Source organism: Ammospiza caudacuta, chromosome 2 (assembly GCF_027887145.1).
Source record: "Ammospiza caudacuta isolate bAmmCau1 chromosome 2, bAmmCau1.pri, whole genome shotgun sequence".
Lineage (NCBI taxonomy): Eukaryota > Metazoa > Chordata > Aves > Passeriformes > Passerellidae > Ammospiza > Ammospiza caudacuta.
In genome coordinates this window covers 118,610,089-118,632,327 of record NC_080594.1, presented here as the reverse complement: position 1 = coordinate 118,632,327, position 22,239 = coordinate 118,610,089, and the positions used below count along the sequence as shown (strand labels likewise).

Below are 22,239 nucleotides of genomic sequence, written 5' to 3'. Positions count from 1 at the left end.
TGAAATGGTGCTAAATACACAGGTTGAGACAACTGAGCCACACTCATCACAAAAATCCCCATTCTTGAGCCACCCCCAGCCTCCTTACCTTGACCCGTTCACCTGGTTGGGGTTACACTCCATCTTGATGGTGACTCTGGCAGGGGGCTGTGACAACCAGTCCTGCTGGGGGACACGTGGGCTCATCTTGGAGGTCTGCCCATATTCACTGGAGGAGGAGGCTGTCATCTCTGTCTTGGTGAGGTGGGGTGATCCGTAGGCACACTCGAACAGGGACTGGTCTTCGCTCACCACCGATAACGCTTCCTGCAAACAAGAGACAGGTCAGGGCAAACAGCACAGGGCTTCCCAGGGAAAAAGGGATTGTCCATCTCACAGGGAGGGGAACAGTCTCATGCATCAAGGAAAAATTAGGTTGGATAGCAGGGAAAAGGTGTTTTACAGAAAGGGTGAGAAAGTTCTGGAATGGGAGGTGGTGGAGTCCCCATGCCTGGGTGTGTTTAACAAAGCCTGGATGTGGCACTGGGGGCCAGGGTTCAGTTGAGCTGCTGGGGCTGGGCTGGACTCGATGGTCTTGAAGATCTCTTTGAATTCTGTGAATTCTGGGAATTGCTCTGCACAACTCCCTGAAGGAGGGGCACTGAGGGGGGTTGGGCTCTGCTGTTGTGTCCCAAGGGAAAGGAGGAGAGGAAATGGCCTCAAATTTGGGAAGGACCTTGGGACACTGAGCACATCCAGAGGGGACAACGAGGCTGGAGAGGGGCTGGGAACACAAACCCTGTGAGGAAGCCCTGAGGGAGCTGGGGGTGCTCAGCCTGGAGAAAAGGAGACTCAGGGCTGCCCCCATCACTCTGCACAGCTCCTGAAAGGTGCCTGTGCTCACCTGGGGCTGGGCTCTTGCTCCAGCAGCACTGACACACCCAGAGCACACAGCCTCGAGCTGCACCAGGGGAAATACAGGCTGGAGAGCAGGGAAAAGGTTTTTCCAGCCAGGGTGAGAAAGTTTCTGGAATGGCTGCCCGGGGAGGTGGTGGAGTCCCCATGCCTGGGTGTGTTTAACAAAGCCTGGATGTGGCACTGGGGGCCAGGGTTCAGTTGGGGCTGGGCTGGACTCGATGGCCTTGAAGGTCTCTTCCAACCTGGCTATTCTGTTCTGTTCTATTAGCTTTTAGGCACATCACTGTTGTCACTGAAGGTGAGGACCCATGGGGACAGATGTTGTCAGCAAATGACAGGACAGCTGCAACAGTTGTGCAGCAGAGGATGGCATGGAATGGTACAAATAATAGTGCGGTTTATATCCCTACAAAAGATGCTTGGAATATTGCATGATCATGCCTGAGGGTGTTAGTTACCTACAGTGACCAGAAATAACAATTCTCTATGAGAAAGGGAAAAGATAATACAAAGGATAATGCAAAAGAAAAAGAAAACAAAGCTTGGATAGCAATGTTTCTTTCATATTTTATTCTGTTTTTCACTCTAAGTTTCATAGGAAAATTCACTGGATTAGAAGTTCTCTCCCTGACATTAGAGGTTTGCCACCTGGTCATAGTGGCAAACAAAGTCCTGCTGTGGGCTCTAGGCCTGCTGCAAACCCCACCAAACCCCCAACAAAAAAAAATTCCACTTACTTTGATGTGGTTTGGATAAGATTTAAGTCCTTTTTAAAAATAGATGGACTTGATGGGGGAACTCTCCCTGGGGAGACCCTCCCAGAGCAGCTGAGCAGAAACACAACCACACACCACCAAACCTTGGTTACAGAGGAGAGGGCAGGGTGGGCAGCACAGCCCAGGTCTGTGGGGTCTCAGTAGAGCTAGAGAAGGCGAGATCTGCTGAATGAAGCAAAAATTGCAGCCCCTGAGAGCAGCAACCAAAAACCAGGCCCTGCTGAGCCCCTGGGATCCTCCTTTCCTTCCTCAGGGACCCAGCCAAGTCCTTTCTGGACCAGGAGCCAAGAGATGTGGGCACAACCTCTAACACAGGGACATGATGCCCACCAGCCACTTTCTTCCCTCTGATGGCAACTCTTCCTGGTGGAAATTCCACTCTGGAGCAGTGGGAAGGGCTTCCCATCCTCTTCAAGGCAGCATGGGGGTTATGGCTGAGGGCACCAGGGCCCATCAGGTGCCATCACATCGGTCTGGAGGTCAGACAGAAACTAGAGGGAGGGACAGTGACCCTCTATCCCCACTGCCAAGCATTCCTGCTGGCACCAATTCCTTCCCTGAGCTATCTGAAGCTGAGTCTTGTGAGTGAGGCAGAGCCTGTAGCCACCACATCCACCAAGAAGTGTGGGAAGGGCTGAAACTCCTGAAGGGACACATCCCACCTGAGATGAGGCTCCCCAGGCACGAGAGCAGCTCTAGGCTGCCACACTGTCCTCCAGCAGGGCACAGGCTCAGGGGCACCCTCCAAAAGCAGAATTCTGAGGAAATCCAGCTTCTCCAGGGGTCACTTTGGGGGGACAAGGTGCATAAGGGTGCAAATTCAAGAAATGGAAGAGGCTGCCCAGGGAGGTGCTGGATGGAGGTGTCCAAGGAGTGCCTGGATGTGGCACTCAGTGACAAGGTGGGCATTGGGCACAGCTTGAGCTCGATGGGCTGGGAGGGCTTTTCCAGCCTCAGGGACTCTGTGAAAGGACAGTGGCCCACTGTGTGACTCTATCTTGCCATCAATGGAGCAGGGGTGCAGCCCAGCATTTCCTCCCTGGATTGTGGGGACAGTCCCCACTGTGTGACTCCATCCTGCCATAGAATAGAACAGGGGTGCAGCCCAGCACCTCCTCCTTGGATTGTGGGGACAATTCCCACTGTGTGCAAGGAATGGAGCAGGGGTGCAGCCCAGCACATCCTCCTTGGATTGTGGGGACAATCCCCACTGTGTGACTCCATCCTGGCCTGGAATGGAGCAGGGCTGCAGCCCAGCACCTCCTCCCTGGATTTTGGGGACAATTCCCAGCCCTGGACCAGCGAGGAGGCTCCGTGTGGGCCCAGGGGCTGATGGAAGCTGACGGGGAGGCTGGGCCAGCTGGCCATGGCTGCGAGTTTGGGGGCCAAGGATCAGGGAATGAGGGGAATCCTGAGCCAGACTCAGGGCAGGGAGCTCTGTGAAGCAGTGTGGGTGGGCTGTGCTCCTGCCAGATCTGCTGCTGACAGCCAGAAACGTGGTCCTGTCAGCAGAGGAGAAGGGAGAGAGAAAGGGATGGGAGTTCCCCAGCTCTGGGAAGGTGAGTGTTTTTCTGCAGGCTCCCACCCTCCCTGGCTGCTGAACAGGGCTCTGCTGAGTCCAGCAGTCACATGCTGCCCTAAAAATCAGCGTTTGATCATTTGAAAACCCATGGTGTGACCCTTGCAGATGTTCTATGCAGGGGGAATAGATGGACTTCATCCTGGTGAGTTTCTACTCTGTGATTCTACATTTCCTCCTTTTTATCCATCTTGTTTGTGAGGCCTTGGGGTGCACTCTGCTAATATTCATAGCTGCAAAGGTGAGGACATCACTTCCAGCCTCTTACTGCCTGTGAAAACTGAGATCACCCCTTAATCTCAGTGCTTGGGGAGGGGGATCTCAGGCCCTTCAAGCTCCCTGAGACTCATGATTGAATTACTAACACTGAGTTCAGGCAGTGATCTGCACCCTTTTACTGCTGATTTTCAGATGTCACCTGGGTGCAAAGATCACCACTAGGCTGCCCCAGTGACTTCTCAGTTACCATCCTTCCTTCTCTCCCACCAAAATACAACCAGCTACCTCTGCCTCTTTGGTTCTGTGAGACAAAAAGGATGCCAGGATACACCTCCCCTTTTTGTCATGCCAGAAATGTTGCTGTTGGTGGTCTGAAGCTTTTCTAAAGAGCCTTTTCTGAGCAAACCTGCAGACCAAGGAGGTGTGGGGGGAGATGGCCACTGGTCCCTTGCTCCTCAAGGATTCTTCCCTGGCTCTACTGAGAAACCTCAGGGAACTTGATGTGCTTGGATAATGAAGTAGCAGGGATGATGTAACAAGAACTAAAGAAAGATGTTACACTGGAAGGAAAATAAAGAGCTCTTTCTCAGCAGCCCACGAGATTTTTTCATGAAATAACTCCCAAAATTAAATATATGTGTGCACAAACACAACCTGGCCAGATGATCACAGTGCATCCCATGCATGATACTACTGAATGCACAGTTCTCTCTTTTCTGCCCCAATCCATGAGACAAAAAACACCAACCAAAATGTTGATTTTGAAAGAGTTAGCTCCAGTAAATACACTAAAGGGTGAATTATACAGGAGAAAGCTGATACAGATTGCAAATAAAACATTATTTAACTCTATTTACTATTGTAAATAGTGGAATATTGTATTTAGTACTGTAAATAGTATAAAGAGTATACTACTGTTAGAGTATTGTATTTACTACTATAACTGTTCACTCATGGACCTTTTCAAAACAGGCATCAAGCCTGTTTTGGAATGGAGAAATAAATCCATAATGGATTTATTTCTCATACTTCCCCACACAAGTGACACAAAGCAAATTTTTCTGGCTCCTATTAAAAATGACTCCACCTAATGTAAGTTAATTTATGGATATTTAGGGTAAGTATAAATGTAAAGAACAACAAGAAAAAAAGGGTTTTCTATTTATTGGCATTACTAATGACAACAAACACTGCTTGTGCTATGGGTGTCCATTATGTTGCCTGAAGAGGGAACACGCAAACATTCAAACTTCCTGATAAGCATTGTAAATGCTGGAAATACAAACCAAATTACCTAGGGCTGTGTGGAAATCTACAACTATGGACACAAAACAAGACAAACATAAATGAGCCCAAGAGACAGATTTAAACTTCACATTTGAGAGGAAAACTCCTGGAGAAAGCAAGCTGAGCCTGAGTTTAGCTGTGGTTTATTAGACTGAGTTTAGCTGTGGTTTATTAGCACTGATCTGTATCCATCCTGCTGGTTAGCAGTTAGTGCTCACTGTCAGGTCTGGGAAGGCTCTGCAGGAACCACTGAGCTCCTGGCAGCTTTGTGTGCTGTGGGTCAGGCTCTGTGTGGAGGTTCATTAATGTGCACCCCACAACATCCTCTGACATTCACCCTCCCTGGTCTTGGTGGCCTGTCTGGAAGGACAGCAGGACAGGGATCTCCCCTCCCTGGGTGACAAAAGCTGCCCTGGCCATCAAAGCCTGTGCAAGACATGAGGAGTCAGCACAACTAAAGGATGTGGACCATGCTGGAATCAGCCTCAGGTCTTCTTCAGCCTCTTCTTCCTCTCAATGATCTTTAATCAGTGAATCAAAGAATGGCTTGGGTAGGAAGGGAACTAAAAGATCACTTCATTCCACCTCCCTGGGACACCTTCCACTGTGCCAGGCTGCTCCAAGCCCTAGTGTCCAACCTGGCCTTGGGCACTGCCAGGGGTCCAGGGATGGAATTCCATCCCAGCCCCTGCCCACCCTGCCAGGAAACAATTCCTCATTCCCAAGATCCCATTCCCTGGGTCCTGTCCCTCCATCCCTTGTCCTCAGTCCCTCTCCTGCTCTCCTGGAGCCCCTTTAGGCCATGGAAGGGCTCTGAGCTCTTCCTGGAGCTTCTCCTCTCCAGGTGAGCACCCCCAGCTCTCCCAGCCTGGCTCCAGGGGGGTTCCAGCCCTGGGATCAACTTAAACCGCTTAAAAGGAGAGGATTTCTGGCCCAGGCTTTTCTGAATCCACTGACCCTACAAGACCCAGGGATGCTGATCCAACCAGTCAGAACCAGCTCTGACTCTCATCCTGGGGAAAAGCAGCCAGCAATAGGAAGCATTTCTCAGTTCTACAGGAATTTCTGATGATCGGCATGGCTTGGTGTCCCCAAAGTGTGAGCTATGAAAGGAAGGCTCCACCAGTAAGCTGCTGTCCTGGAACAGCTGATGGAAAGCAGTGTGGGTTATTTCTCTCCTAAATACAGGGACTTCAAAATCTGTTTTGCGTTATAATTGCAAATGCAAGCTCCTGGACCAAATCTAATAGAAAAATTGTCAGAACTCACCATCATGAAAAAAATAGTGGCATGGTCTGGCCACGTAGAAATGTAAACAAAGCTATTAATACTGACAATGTTTGGCAAGGTTTTATTACATATGGATGCCAGTTCTATTCCTAGTAAATGCTTTTCATTACTCATTTACATGTTAATCTCTTTTTCTCATCCATATTAATGCTGTCTCTGGAGCAGTTTGGCAACATCAGGCCGTAAGTGGGATTAAGAAATGTAAACACTAATAATTATTACAAAATAGATGCCTTACAGGCTTCTTTCAGTTTTGCAAAGGTTTGTAACTTTTTGACAACAATTTTAGCAGTGAATGGGTCATCTTCCTGAATTTCACACGATGCAGCATATTCTCCTGACATCTCAGAAATTAAGCCTTTAATTTCTAGTCATTAATGTCTGGAGTAAAGGGATATGAAGAAAAGAACACATGGACCTTAAAGGAGAAGGTGGGAGGGATCTTTCATGCAGATCATGTGAAGCAGAGCTGCTGGTATTTGAGGTCAATATTGAACATGAATATTCTTTATTTCATCTTCCTTTCTCCACATATTTCCTCTCATGACATCACAGGAAAACAAAAAAAAAAAACAACCACAAAATCTAAACAAACCCATGTTCCTTCATCATATTCTTTTTATATTTTAATTGCTTATACTATGCCAAACCTGGCTTCTCCCTTGGACTTTCTGTACTAATGATAAAAGAACAAAATGATTTCTCTATTTGGTTTTGATTTACACTTCACTGATAAGTTTAAAAAAAGAAAAAAGAATAACAGACTGACAAATCTGTAGAACAATAGGTGCAGCAACGCCTTTAAAGTAGGCATAAAGTCATTAGGACAAAGGTGTTTACTTAATCAAATGCAAGATTACTTGGCCTAGAAACATGAAGTTACAGGAAATGTGATTGAAGTAGTTCCCATCATGAGAAGCACATGCAAGCTGCCCCTCCTTTAAATGCAATGTCAGGAACTAAGGACAAAGACTTTTTTTTTCTCTAAAGTTTGGTCAAACTCAAGAAATGCTACACAAGACAATAAGGTGTGTGGTTGTGCAGCAGAATTTGCTTGGGATGAGGGATATTGGGGAATAAACACAGCAGCAGGATTTTAAAGTACTTTGGAGGCCACTCTAACCCAGGCATTTGAACGGGTTTTAAACTGCGACCTGTTTGGTTTGTTTGTTTTTTTATTCATGAGCAATGGTTTTAAACTGCAGGAGGGCAGGTGTATATTATATTTTAGGGAGAAATCCTTGGCTGGGAGGGTGGCAACCTGGGACAGGCTGCCCAGATAAATTGTGGATTCTCCATCCCTGAAGCGTCCAAGGTTGGATGGGGTTGGGCAAGAACTGCACGAAAGGAGGAGGATGAATGAGGGGACACAAACACAGCAAAACCCCTCATTGTACATTGAGATGCTAGAGAAATAAAATGCATTTTTTGCTTCTTCAGACAGCATTCCCGGACTCCCAAAAGGACCTGTTACCCTTGGCTTACAACAACACTGCGATAAAGAACTTTTAATTAACTTTGCCATATGCATTGCATTTATACAATCTATTTTTTGACACCAGTTTTACAGTATTTCTCCTCATCAATGTAAACACATTTTGCTTTTCTAATCTGATTTCATGATAATACATAGATAAGCACAAGCTTTGTCCTCCCCACAGCCACAATCCATTCAGACACGGGCTGTTTCTTATCACTTCTCAGATGTCTACAGTTGGGCAGAAAAAACCTCTCTGTTCTAAAAAGAATTCTGACATACTGCAACTTATTTTCATTCTAAATTGGACCAAAAGCTGTTAAACAAAAACTTTCACCAAACTGTTTATTATGAGGATTAATTGTAACACACCAGCGTGTGTTTTGCAGATGTTGAAACTTTGTAATAAACAGTCACATTTGGAGAGGACCTGCATTTTCTGAGGGAAGATTGCTCTCATCAAGGCCGTGCAATTAGCTCCTTAAGTGTTTCCATGCTTTAGTGCTCTTGGTATCCCCTTGTATACCTGGTAACACTGGTTATTGAAGGTTTGTAAATTGAATCACAAACTGTTTGTAATTTGAATTACAAACTGTTTGTAAATTGAATTACAAACTGTTACTGAAAGAAAGGACAGGTGAGAGTGTGGGGGAGAGTACACAGGGCACAAGATTTGAGCAAGTCACTCTTCTTTCTTGCTGCTCTCCTACCCTATCCTCCCTCAGACTGCATCTTCTGATGCTCTAGGAAGCTGCTCATCTGGAGTGAGAGCCTAATTTCAAACAGGAATGCCATTTCCAGGCTGGAGCAGAGAGCACAGGGAGGCTGGATACCAGAACCTCCCCGAGCAGTGGGAACTCATCCAGTGTGAGACTCTGCTCACGTCTGCAGCAGGCACCACTGCACGAGGAAACAAGCTGGGCTTGAACTGCTTCAAGAGCCAAAATTTGCAGCCCTGCTCCAAAGCCAAGCCTTTGAGCCTTGGATTCATTGCATCCAGCAGCAATCGGGTGAAACAAAAGGCAAATGATTGATGTTTTAGCCTTGCTGTAGCTTATTAATCATGATGCTTGTACAAGCCTCCCCTGACCATTTGCAGAAGGAGGACATTCAATATGGTGTGGGGAACATACTGGAAAAGGTTACTGCTTAAAATGCAGTCACCTGAGTCAGGAATTGCAAGGCACATCTGGAATATGTTTTCCTTCTAAATCTCCGAGTCTTGGATTCATTAGATCAGACAAAAACCCCACATATTATATTCATGAGGAGAGTTCAGGAACAACAAAAAGCCTTGGCAAGTACAAGATAGGAAAGACAGATGTTGTCCTCACCTCCACCCATGAGAATGTGATTGCCAGCTCAGCCAACATCCTCCAGCTCCTTTCAGGGAGCACTTGGAGACTCCGCGTTAATCCAAACACAGGCCCGGTCCTGCCACTTATCAGCTCTCCTCACCTCTTGCTGAGAAAAATACAAGGATGTTTGGAGGCCCACTTGAAAATAGGAATAATCAAGCATCCATCAAAGTGAAGTTATGGAATTGCAGGATAGATTAATTTCTGGGAAACGGCAGCAGATGTTTGAGGCCTGATCCTGCAGCCCTCTTTGCGTAACTCTGACTTCACCGCTAACGTGGGCAGAGGCCTCGTGGCTAAGCCCAAAGGCTCAATATTTTGTGTCTTAATGAACAAATTCTGAAATAATATAAATTCAAATGCAGACCCTGGTGCCTTATCACAATTTCTAATAAACTGTCATTCTTGAAATGTCAGCAAAACATAAGGTAATATTTGCAGCATGAGCCATTCAACTCCATGTCTGCAAGTGCTTCAGAAAATAAAAAATCACCATTTTGTTATTGCAGATGGTGAAACTTTGATAAAAATTACTAAAAATCAGTGTTAGAAAACATATCTCCCTCATGCCAAGCTGTATGCTGTGTTTAGGACTACCTAATTCACACATTAAAATTACCACACTGAGTAGAGCCCTTTCCAGAGCAGGCACGAGCAGCTGCTTTAAAGAGTTGCCATTTCACAATCAATTATTTCATCTGCAGTTTTTATCTGTCAGCAATGTGCAAATAAATAGCTTAACACTAAGTCAATATTTAATATATAGAAGTAGAAAACTCTTTTATAGATGCCACAGAGATGAAAACTTCCACCCTGCACCTAAGAGGGCTTCAAGTTGCTTGGAAGCAGCTCTGCCCATTCACAATAACCAGAGAAAGGCAGCAGGCTCCTGAGTGAAAGTGGACCTCAAAAATCTCCTCCTGCACAAACAAAGTGGTGGAAAATTATTTAAAACACTGAGGCAACGCCAGGTTTTATCAGCTGCACCATGAGCTGAAGAGGGTGCAGGGTTGCAACAGCACAATGATCAGAATAAGTATTCCTGAATGATTATGTCAACCTTAAATCACCAGGGCTGGAAACAATACAAATATATCCTGCAGATTGTATATTGCATACAATATATTGCATTTTTAAAGAAACTGGAGCTTTGTATGCTTATTTTAGCACTTCCATCCATGGAAAGAACTCGAGCAGTGAAGTTTGAATGACTTTTCTTCCAGTCAATACAATAGACTTTTCTTCCTTTTCATCTTGAGAGTATTGTCAATTATAAACTTTGAAAGCTGAAAGTTTTTTGCGTCTTCATTCTTGGCTGTAAATTTCTAGGCCTGCAAAAATTTCTAGAAAAGTGGGAAAACTTTGATGTAGAACCCTTTAATTTCTATCTCAGCCCAAGACTAGCCTGTTGCTGCTACTTTGCTTTTCAGATATCAATCTGAAGGAGCAGCCAATATTCTATTTTGTTAAAAAGTACAAACATCTTGAGTGTTTTTTCAGCAACCTTTCCAGCAAAAATTTGTTTTGCAAAGCTGATTGCAGGTTTGTAAAGTGGCCCAAAGCCCAACAGGAAGGGAACTGAGGCTGCACACACCTGCTAGGAGCTAACAGATCAAAATGATACTGGGAAATAACCTTGGGAGAGAGTCTTGGGACCAACCAGGGCCCAAAACAAGGCACTGACCCCATTCTAAACCATCAGTCTTACCCATATTTTATTCCTCTTAAAATCCTTTAAATCTTGGCCAGCCCCAGCAGTTCAGGTGGGCTTTCTTCAAGAATTATAGAGTGTTAATCAGTTATTCTCTGTCTAGAATTAAAGCTTTTCCTTATAAACAGTAACTACCCTCAATAAAGTTTGGAAACTTTACGGAGAAAAATTTTCACATTATTTTTTAGCCTTATTCAAAAGACCTGCCCAGTGTTATGGTAACATTTGAAACTCTTTTCTATCTAAGGAAAATTACAAGGTTGTATACTACATTTATAATTTATTCTGCTACGTTTAATATTTGTCCACTTTGGTGGGTTGATAAATAGATAAATTTTATCTATAATAAAATTTATTATATAAATAATATAGAATAAATATCTTATTTATAACCATAGATAAATTTTATATATATATAATTACCTATTCCTATTTTATATATGTAAAAAACCCAAACCAACATATATAATGTATGTAATATAACTATAATATAAAATACACATATACGTGTATGTATATATAAAGGTAATATATATATATATATGTAAGATATATAGGTAAGATATATATTACATATATATTTATGTGTGTATATGTCGCAGACATTTCTCCACAGAAATCCTTCCTTTCAGATTTCTGTGTCTTCTGGAAGGCAGAGGCCTCAGAAGAGAAGGTAAACAATTGTTATCAGCTGCTGTGGAATGCAATAGGATTCACCTTGATTGGCTCATTTTCTATGTTTATAATTAAGGGCCAATCATCAGTGCAAGCCAGGGGACTGAGTCCCTGGACACAACTTTGTTGTGGGTTTCTTTTCTATCTATTCTTAGCTTAGCTAGCAGCTCTGCAAACCTCTCTCTATATTCTATTAGTATAACTATAATGTATTATATCATATCTTAATAAATAAGCCTTCTGATCAAGATACAAGATTCACCGTCTCTCTCTCACCAGCAGCGGCCCACACAGGACGCTGTAATATGTATATTTATTTATTTATTTATTTAATTATACACACACACTCTTAAGTATATGTACACATGAACATTTTTAGAGGATCCCACCCTCAATCTCTAAGGAAACTTTAAAGTAAAAATAACTGAGGTATTAAAATACATTTCCTTAAAGCAGAGCATGTACCAAGGATAAGCACATCAGCAAAGTGATTAAAAATGCATGGGAAGGAATGAAGAAATCTTTACAGTCACTGCACTGAGGAAACCAGAAAAAAAAATGCATCCAAAGGAGTTTCCTTTCCAGAGAAGCCTCGTTTTTTAGGAATGCCTGAGAGCATGAGGGAAATAACACTTGGATGGAGGCCACGAGCTGAGCTCCTGGTGACCCGTCACTTCCCTGCAGGGCCTGTGCGTGGTGTTTGTGCACGTGCACACGGCAGGGTGAGCGTGGCTGTGTCACCAGGGGGTCACTCATCTTCCTGCTGCAAAACCTGCCCCGACAGGGCAGTCTCAGCTTCCAACATCCCCCACCCCAAGGGAGCCACAGGAAAACAAAGCGGTGTCTGCTGGGTGGGTGAGCAAGTCCAACCAGCTGGAGAAGCTCAGAGGGTTCACAGAATTCCCAGAATCCCAGAATCCCTGCGTTGGAAGAGACCTTCAAGACCATCGAGTCCAACCCATACCCCAACACCTCAACTAAACCCTGTGTTCACCTTCACACGTGTTTAAAACTTTCACTTTGCTATTTAGAGAGCACTGACCACATTCAGCTCTTGTGAATCTCCTTGCCTGAAAGCTTCTGGAAATGCTGCTCAAGCCTTCTTTGTTTCTATGGATGTTTTTATTCACTTCCAAGTGTATTTTGTACTGAAGTAATTCTTCCCTGGGAGGGTGGGGAGGCCTTGGTACAGTTCCCCAGAGCAGCTGTGGCTGCCCCTGGATCCTGGAAGTGCCCCAGGCCAGGTTGGACATTGGGGCTGGAGCAGCCTGGGACAGTGGGAGGTGTCCTTGTCCATGGCAGAGGGGTGGAAAAAGATTATTTGTAAGGTCCCTTCTAACCCAAACCATTCCATGATTCTATAATTCTGTATATTTTACTGACTTCTCCACATCAGACAACTGGAATTAAACCAAAATTTACATTACTTTTTAAAAATTTACTCTGTTAACAGTGCTCTCCGTCTTTGCACAGCACTGGAGCAGAAAATCTTTTGTTTACGTTTTTCTGCCTTCCTTTTCCTCAGACACCTTTTACTCTGGAGCTCCCATGTATACACTGGATAATTACATATGTAGTATTGCATGCCTCTCGTGGTATTCTCCATTTCAGGAGCATATGGAATATTGCTCAGATGGGTAATCCTTCTAAATTCAGAATGAACTTTCCAAATATGCCCACTGTGTATGTAAAATATGACTTCCTGTCACGATAACCTTTGCAGTGCATAGCCCAGCATACCTTCCTATAATTGTTTATAATGAATATCTTGATTCATACTTCTGCACACATTATTTTAGTCATCTGCCACAAAACATGACTAATGAAATTAAGGCAGGGTTGAATGTCACAGCATTAAGTCATTTCTTTGGGTGCAAAGACAGGAGAGGGTTTAGTGAAACAGCAATAAAGTTAAGTGCCTACTTTTCTTTGAGGATATTAAATTTACTCTGCTGAACCAGTATAAAGTAAGGATATTGTTGTTTTAGCTCACAGATTAGATAAAATCATTCCAAGAGACTGATTTTTTTTATATATTGCACTTAGAGATGCAGCCAAATCAATGGATCAGAAGAAAATATTGTTTCATACCTATGGTAGACAAAGTGAACATTCTTTGTTTGTCCCCAAATAAATCAAAACAGAACCATCCCAAAAAGAAACTCTCACACACACACACACACACACACACACACACACACACACACACATACACCAAATTGTTTGTGACAGGATAAAAAAATCTAATCCCATTCACACCTGTGCTTTTGCTTTTAAGCTAAGTTCTTATTACTTTATTTAAGCAATGCCATTCTAAGTAAAATCTTCAAAATCACAAAATACAATTACTTCAGAAAATTTTCAACTGTTTCATTCTTTTTCCTTTTTTTTTTTAGAGCTCTGCCTCACAAATTTAACCTTTATCTTCCAACTCCAACCATTTTATGATTGTAGGAGCTTGTGGCTCTCTGCTGAATCTCATATGCAGCAGAAACAGGTCGTGGCCCATTTTTAATTTTACACCTGAAGAAGAAAAGGAAAATGCACGTGGCAATATCTTTGATGTGGTGGCAAGAAAAATCCTGCAGCTTTTCCCTGTGGCAATAATTCTTCCAAACTAGTGATTACCAAAGTTATCAGTCAAAATCCAGACCCTGCAGCTCTGATATTGACTGGTTTTTGTAAGAGCACCAATATCAACTCCAGAAAAGCAAAAAAGATCAGCTGCTGCCACTGATGGGAAAGTGAACTGAGAACATCAATGCAAATTAAGGGAATCTCCTGTCCAGAACTGTGAGATCTGCATTTACCACAGCAATAGAAACCTTTAAGAGGGTTTTTTAAGGTGGTTTTTCTCCACACCTCACTAACAAGTGTTTTATACACATTGCTACAAGAAATGAAGCTGGGTGGATGCAAAGTTTAAGATATGCTAAAAATATATTTTTTTATTTGCTTTTCTTTGGGCTGTATTGAAAAATCACCCCAACAATGTCTTTAGATACTGTAACCCAGGCCTTCCAACATCCAGGAGAGGTGGAGAGGTATGCCGGCTGTTTCTTTTTTATTGTTTCCCCAAACAAACCCATTTCCTACAAGCTGTTCCCATATCTTTCGTGCCACGTCCAGCTTCCCAGAAAAACAGCAGGAAAACAAAGTGTGAACTCCAAACAAGCCATTTCCCCAGAACAATGTGCCACACCAAGGAGAGAGAGAGAGAGATAAAGGGGAGGAGGGCTGGGCGAAGAGCTGGAGGGAGGCAGAGGAGCTGCGGTGATGCTGCCAAGGGACCCAGAGAAAAAAAGGAAGGAGGAACTTTTAGAAGTCACAGAGGGGAAGAGTTGTGAGTTGTGCAACTGTAAATATGCAACAGGCAGGCTGCCAACTATTTCAAAGGATTTGAGGTTTCAAAATCGTCGAGGAGGCTTAACTGATTTGCACTCTGGGTCTGGAGCTTCCAGGAACACCTTTACATGTCTGAGAGGCAGAATCTACCCCATCCTTTCATAGACTCCTCAAGCCATACTTGGTCAGCATTTCAAGCTGAATCAGTGAGGAATGTAAACAGACACCATTTATGCTTCTCTGCAATCTAATAAAATGAAAGCATGGACTAAATAAAGAGAAATGATAGATGTTGTTCAGTTAGAAGGGAAAACCAGATGAGCTTGTTCACTTAGTTCCTGGCTGACCTGAGCAATCTCCAACGCTCCTGCTGTTCAGAAGTCCAAGAAAACCTATGGGCTGAGCTCCCACAGGAATAAAACCCATTCATTGAGACACATGTGGTAAAAGAAAATGATAAATGTTACCATGACATTTTAAAATCCCGTTTCTGTATTTGAAGGAATAAAAGTAAGGAAGGAACAAATCATTCCAGCCTTTCTGGCCATGAGGAATATTCACGTAAGGAAAAAAACTAGTGTAGAATCAACACAGTTGGAATTGGGCTGGGCTGATCCCCCAACCTGGGCATCAGGAAACGGAGAATTGTGTCCCTGTGTCCCCTCAGGTGATTTCCCACGTGCAGAGCTGCCCCAGCCCTAGCCCAGCACAGGGAGGAGCTGGAGCTGGTGCAGAGAGCCCAGAAGTCACAAAGGATCCAGGGCTGGAGCCCCTCTGCTCTGGAGCCAGGCTGGGAGAGCCAGGGATGTTCAGCTGGAGAAGAAAAGGCCCCATGGAGAGCTCAGAGACTCTGCCAGTGCCTCAAGGGGCTCCAGAAGAGCTGGAAAATGAAGATATGTTGTGATAGAACAAGGGTGAATGGCTTCAAACTGAAAGAGGGTAAAGTCAGGTTAGATTGGGAAGGAATTGACTCCTGGTATGGAATTCCCAGAGCAGCTGTGGCTGCCCCTGGATCCCTGGCAGTGCCCAAGGCCAGGCTGGACACTGGGGCTTGGAGCAGCCTGGGACAGTGGGAGGTGCCCCTGCCATGGCAGAGAATTGAAACTGGGTGATTATTAAGGTTCCTTCCATCCCAAACTATTCTATGAATCCATGACATCAAGAATCTGACCAGCTTTGAAATCTTTGGGTAGGGAGACACATCTTCTCTAATGAAAGAGAAAAATGGGGTTCCTTTCTTTTCTTCTGCTGATAAAAGATGCAAACACACAGATGTTGCAGTCAGTGCAGTGAAAACCCAAACACAACCATTTGTCAGAGGGGCCTGGCATGACCATGAAAGGTGCACTCTGCAGAGAGGGAGATGTGGGGCAACACTCATGTCACAATGTGCTCACTTCCTACTGTGCACTTTTACTTAAACTTGCTGTAATTCTGCAGAAAAAAGGACATTTCCAGTGCCTCAAAAGTATTTACTAACCATGAATTTTACGCAGTGCCAAATGCAAGAAATAAATGGATTCTGCTGTCTTGGGCACAGAAATAGGGCAAAGGATTAGACAGACCTTGTCAGAAAATTCTTACAGATAAAACAGAAGAGACACAAGCTGAGGGAAATAGATACAAAGCAGAAGTGTGAGCAGTGTGACTGTCATAGCTGTGCCAGAGGTTATTTTCTCAATTTGAATGACCAAAAAATAATAAATAATGAAAGGCCACTATGCATGCAGGCAAGACGTGTAATGAAGGTAAAGAGAAAAGCCTGGTGAAAGCAGGAGGAAAAGCAAAGTTTCAGGTTGGAAGGGATCTTTAAGAACTTCTAATTCCACCCCCTGATGTGGGCTGGGACATCTTCCACTGCTCCAGGGCGTTCCAAGCCCTATCCAACCCTGGACACTGCCAGGGATGTGGCTGCCACATCTTCTCTGGGCACCCTGTGCTCTCTTGACATGACAGCAGGAAGGGGGGGCTTTCCCATCTGAGAGCTTGGCAGCATGAATATTGGACTTTGACCAAGAAAAGACTTATTATTTATTAATACATCATCCAGCTCGCCTGGAACACATGCAGGTAATGAGGCTTTGGTAACTGGGTGTGATTGATACACTGGCAAGGCGAGGAGTTAATGATGATGCACATGGAGGTGGTCCAGCCTCGGTATCAGAGAATCCCAGAATGGTTTGAGTTGAAAAGGACCTTAAACTTCATCCCATTCCACCCCTGCCATGGCAGGGACACCTTCCACTGTCCCAGGCTGCTCCAAGACCCAGTGTCCAACCTGACCCTGGACATTTCCAGCAGCCACAGCTGCTCTGGGAACAATTCCTAATTCCCAATATCTCATCCATCCCTGCCCTCTGGCAGTTTGAAGCCATTCCCTGTGTCCAGTCACTCCAGGCCTCAGCAGAGTCCCTCTCCAACTTTCTTGTTGGTATCTGTGTCTGAACTGAGCATCTGTCCAAAGCATCCATTTCTCAAGGCCATAATTTTTCAGCCAGCCAAACAGAGATTGTTGAGGATTTCACACACCAATTTTACCTAAACAATTAGCAAATTCATTTTGCTCCATCAGAGTTAACAGAAACACTTCACTGGTGCAATCAGGGGAACTCTGACTCTTCAGAACATCTTCTAAGTATATAAAAGCTTTCTTAAAGATACTTCCAGGGAGACTTAAATCTAAAACAGATCTTTAGAAACCAAGTCTTTTGTAAGAATATGGAAAACAGATCTAAAGCTTCAGTAAAACTTCTTGTTTCCTCATGTGGAGTATTTCATCACTGTCCACGCGTGTTTTAAAGCTGTTTATGACCCTCTGAAGCTTCAAGCACAACTGTGGAGAAAACATTTTCTAGAAACATTTAAAATTCTTGCCACATCTTCTTATATTCTACTTTTTTCTACAGATACGTTTTCTATGTTGAGTACACTAAATATTATATTGGTGACTGTGCCAATATATAACAAAAAACCACTACAGTAACATGTACAAAAAATATTTTTGAGTCAGTTATTTGAAAAATTAGTTCCTATTTATATCAAAGTCCAGAGCTCCTGATCCTGTATTTCTAGGAACATCTCTCAGGATATTTTTCTAAGTTTTACAAAATTTCTGAAGTGTCAATGAAATCATCATTCCTTGCAACAAAAACCACGCTGCTCATTTTAAAACTTGGTAGCTAAAAAATCTGCATTCTAAATTTATCTTTTATATGAGCCATAAATAGAACTATTTGCAAGTAAGAGCTAAGAGCATCTAATTAATAGATATTTTTCAGAGCACTAAAACAACTTCAGCATTAACTGAGTTTGGTGGCAGCCCATGCAATTTTAGCAGCTGAGCAGAATAATGTCCCATTTCAAGTCAGATGAAAAGCTCTTAAAGGCTATTAATGACAATTCAGTGAGGAATAGAAAAGCTCTGAAAATCACAATTAAAATGTCTCAGATGAAGACATGAAAATAAACCAGCGCTTCTTAAAATACAGAGTGATTTTTTTCATTTAATGGTGAGGATCTGTGGATGAAACTGAAAAATCTCTCTCCCAGCCCTGTGCCAGAGCCAGCACCCATCACATGGAATTCAAAAAGCCAAAATGTCCCATCCAGCAATAATAGGATTAAAGAAGAGGCTGCTGATGATACATTTGGGACTTATTATTCAGGGGGAAAGATTTCCAAAGTACTGTTAGATAGGTTTCAACAAGACCTGGATTTGATGAGTTGGGTGAACTGTGTTTCTGATGGAAAGGGGTGTAAGATAGTGTGTGAAGATCACAGAATTATGGAATGGTTTAGGTTGGAAGGGATCTTAAAGATCATCTAATTCCACCCCTGCCATGGCAGGGACACCTCCCACTGTCCCAGGCTGCTCCAGCCCCAGTGTCCAACCTGGCCTTGGGCACTGCCAGGGATGCAGGGATGGAATTCCATCCCAGCCCTGCCCACCCTGCCAGGGAACAATTCCTCATTGCCAGGATCCCATCCAGCCCTGCCCTCTGTCAGTCTGAAGCCATTCCCTGTGTGCTGTCCCTGCATCCCTTGTGAAAAGTCCCTCCCAAGAGACACAGTGTAAAACCACCTCTGTCCTTCAGAAATGCGTTTTCAGAAGCTGAGGGGAACTGAGGATTAAATAAACAAAGTAATTGCAATCTGAGCGAAAAAGAACACAGAGGAAGAGCTGTGGTAGTGCAAAATGAGATGGAAGAAACCTGGTGAAGGAAAGGCCATGAGTGATGAAAACCAGGCTGAAGCCTGTGGTGCCAAAGGGCTCTGCTGGTGGCTGGAGCAGGGGGAAGGTGTGGAACACAACAGCCAGCCAGGGAATCTGGGAATGGGACTTGGGAATCTGGGAAAGCCAGGGCTAACTGAGGCCATATTTTGCATAGCACTTCTCTGTTTGCAAATCCACAATTTTTTTGGAAGTTTGGGCCTCTATTCTCCTTTTCTTGGCCACCTTGTCATTCATTTAAACAAGGCCGGTGACTGTAAATGGTCCCTGGAACACTGGGGATTACAGATTTATGCTCACTGCCATGAAAATTCACAGTAAAATGACTTTGCTTTTCTTGTCTGACAATGTCTCTCCAATACAAAGCTGACATCTTCAAAAAAAAATTGAAAACTTTGTCCTTCTTAGGACACTTCATGACTCAAAGAACTTCCTCAACAGATTCTGTTTTCCTACCTTTCACTTTGGTTTGGTTTTTTTAGCAGCACTGACTGGCACTGATAATTATTGCTTCAGTTGTTCATGGAATAGTGGGAAAATTATTTAAAACAAAATTTAAATCAAGTTCCTCCTAATGAGAATCTAGTTTTAGCATCCTTCTCAAGCTTAGAAATTTCACTTTCAGCATCATCCCAATCCTATTTAGCTAGGATTTCAAAAGAGTTAATTCTGAGGATTTATCAAGCTTCCTTTTTAACAATGGTGGCTGCCAATTTTCATGATCCTACTGAACCTTAGGTTCCTCTGAACCTAAATTCTGGAGTCAGCTAAAAACACTGTTGGATTTCATTTTCAGTAAAATATTTGTGAATTAGAAGGAAGATAAGACAAGATATATATATATATATATATATATATATATATATATATATATATATATGTTTCACTGAAATTTCATTATTTTTAAGATCATGTCATTGTGCATTCTGAATATTTTTACTGACAGAAAATTTAACATTTTTTTCCTTTCACCTTAATTTCAATATCACATCCTACTGCTTTCTACCTCTACCTTGAGACTTTCATATTAAACTTTTTGCAACATTTTAACTCAGCTTCTTACTCAACCTTATGAATTTCTCTCCTTTTCACTAAGGAAAGAAACAGAGAATTAGGAGGGGAAAAAAGCAAAGCAATGCTTTGGGGCTCACAGACACCCAATGTAATGCTGACCTTTCTCAAGCAACCTAGAGCATCTTTAATTGATCCTCTGCAACGCACTAAAAGCCTTAAAGCCCCCTAAATTACAATATTTGGAGGGAAAATTTCTATGAATATATAAATAGAAATGCATTTTCTTTACTTGTGATTATATAATCATAATTTTGTGATGTGAAATTTGAATATTTTAAATTTTTTTTAAATATGAAGCTTTTGGCAGTTACTACACAGCAAATTCGCCAAGAGGTTGAACTGCCAGCTTTATTTCTTGACACCTTCAGGAATAAGATTTAACCTGATGACAAGAAAACATCTGAATCCCAGCTTACAAATCAGAAACACAACCAGGAAGTTTTGGATGAGGCCTTGGGAAAACAATTACTTAAACACAATGTCCATATCTTCGCTTTTAAGACAAAATTTTTAGAACTAGAGCATTTGTCTGTGAACACTGAAGATTTCAGATGTTCACAATTCAAGAAAGTGACCCTTAGTTGCTAAATATCACAAGATTCCCAATAAAAATGCTGAGAGCTGGCGAGAATTGCATCTTCCAAGAAGCAGATGAGATGCATAGAGGCTGAATAAAAATTCTACAAAAGAGGAAAATAGTTTTATGAAGACCCAAGCCTGGAAGAGAAACGTATTTGAAACAGAATTTGGTCTGCTCTGGGTCCTAAAAGGTTACATTAAGGATGTGATGAAGGTGTGGAGAAAATAAGTAAATTTGAAGACAGCAAATAAGGGAGACCTTGCGGCTCTGCACAAGCCCCTGCCAGGAGGGGCTGAGGGAGCTGGAAGGGGCTGCAGAATCCCTGAGGGAGCTGGGAAGGGGCTGCAGAATCCCTGAGGAGCTGGAAGGGGCTGCAGAATCCCTGAGGGAGCTGGGAAGGGGCTGCAGAATCCCTGAGGGAGCTGGAAGGGGCTGGAGAATCCCTGAGGAGCTGGAAGGGGCTGCAGAATCCCTGAGGGAGCTGGGCAGGGGCTGCAGAATCCCTGAGGAGCTGGAAGGGGCTGCAGAATCCCTGAGGAGCTGGAAGGGGCTGCAGAATCCCTGAGGAGCTGGGCAGGGGCTGCAGAATCCCTGAGGAGCTGGAAGGGGCTGCAGAATCCCTGAGGGAGCTGGAAGGGGCTGCAGAATCCCTGAGGAGCTGGAAGGGGCTGCAGAATCCCTGAGGGAGCTGGAAGGGGCTGAGGCTGGAGCAAAGGAGGCTCAGGGGCCCTCGTGGCTCTGCACAAGTCCCTGCCAGGAGGGCACAGCCGGGGGGGTCGGGCTCTGCTCCAGGGAACAGGGACAGGAGCAGAGGGAGCGGCCTCAGGCTGGGCCAGGGCAGGCTCAGCTGGGACAGCAGCAGCAATTTGCCCATGGAAAGGGAGCTCAGGCCTTGGCAGGGGCTGCCCAGGGAGCTTTGGGGTGCCCATCCCTGCAGGTGTGCCCTGGAGGTGGCACTGAGTGCTCTGGGCTGGGGACAGGGTGCCCATGGGGCACAGCTGGCACTTGGCTGTTTTGGAGGTCCTGTCCAACCTCAGTGATTCTGTGATTCTGTGAGATTTCGCATTCACGCTGACTGAAAAGGATGTGGGCACCATTGCAGACAGAAAATTCACACAGAATGAGTTTAAAGTCAGTAATTTACATGCACATTTCACAGATTGTGCTTTAGCACAACATCTTTTTAGCACAACATCTTTTTCCAACATCTATTAAAAAGAATTTTTTTTTAAAGATGTTGCAGTTGTCAAATCTACAACCCACTTGCCCAACAAACAGCTTTGGAATTCCTAGTTCATTTTGAATGTCTGGATCTAAAGCTTCCCATTTTAAGTGAGAAAACCAAATTATCTCACAATGATGGAATGGTTGGGACTGCAAGGGACCTTAAAGCCCACGCAGTGCCACCCCTGCCATGGCAGGGACACCTCCCACTGTGCCAGGCTGCTCCCAGCCCCAATGTCCAGCCTGTTCTTGGACATTTCCATCAATCCAGGGGCAGCCCCAGCTCCTCTGGGCACCCTGTGCCAGGGCCTCGCTGCCCTCACAGTAAAGATTCTATTATTTTGCTATAAAAAGACTTTTCCTTGGAAAATCCACTTTCAATTTCCTTTTTCTAGAAAGGTGGTACTGACAAGGAGGAGTTTTCTCACATCAGGTAAGTGGCACAACAACAATTCCTAATTGTGTGTTAAGCTTCCCTCTTCAAAACCATCAGAATTCTCACTGAGCACAGGCAGC

At 43.9% G+C, this 22,239-nt stretch overlaps 1 protein-coding gene across 3 annotated transcripts in view; it reads right to left on the bottom strand.

Moving 5' to 3' along the window:
- The window catches only part of ERG (ETS transcription factor ERG), a 150,242-nt gene that overhangs the window by 33,437 nt on the left and 94,566 nt on the right, over positions 1-22,239 (bottom strand). For 2 of the 3 annotated variants that reach the window (XM_058823029.1, XM_058823044.1), the window contains one exon: positions 89-306. In XM_058823029.1, the coding sequence (XP_058679012.1) occupies positions 89-306 (218 nt within the window). Of the gene's footprint in view, positions 1-88; positions 307-8,859; positions 8,990-22,239 lie in introns of all 3 variants that reach the window. The other variant, XM_058823037.1, reaches the window with a different exon arrangement.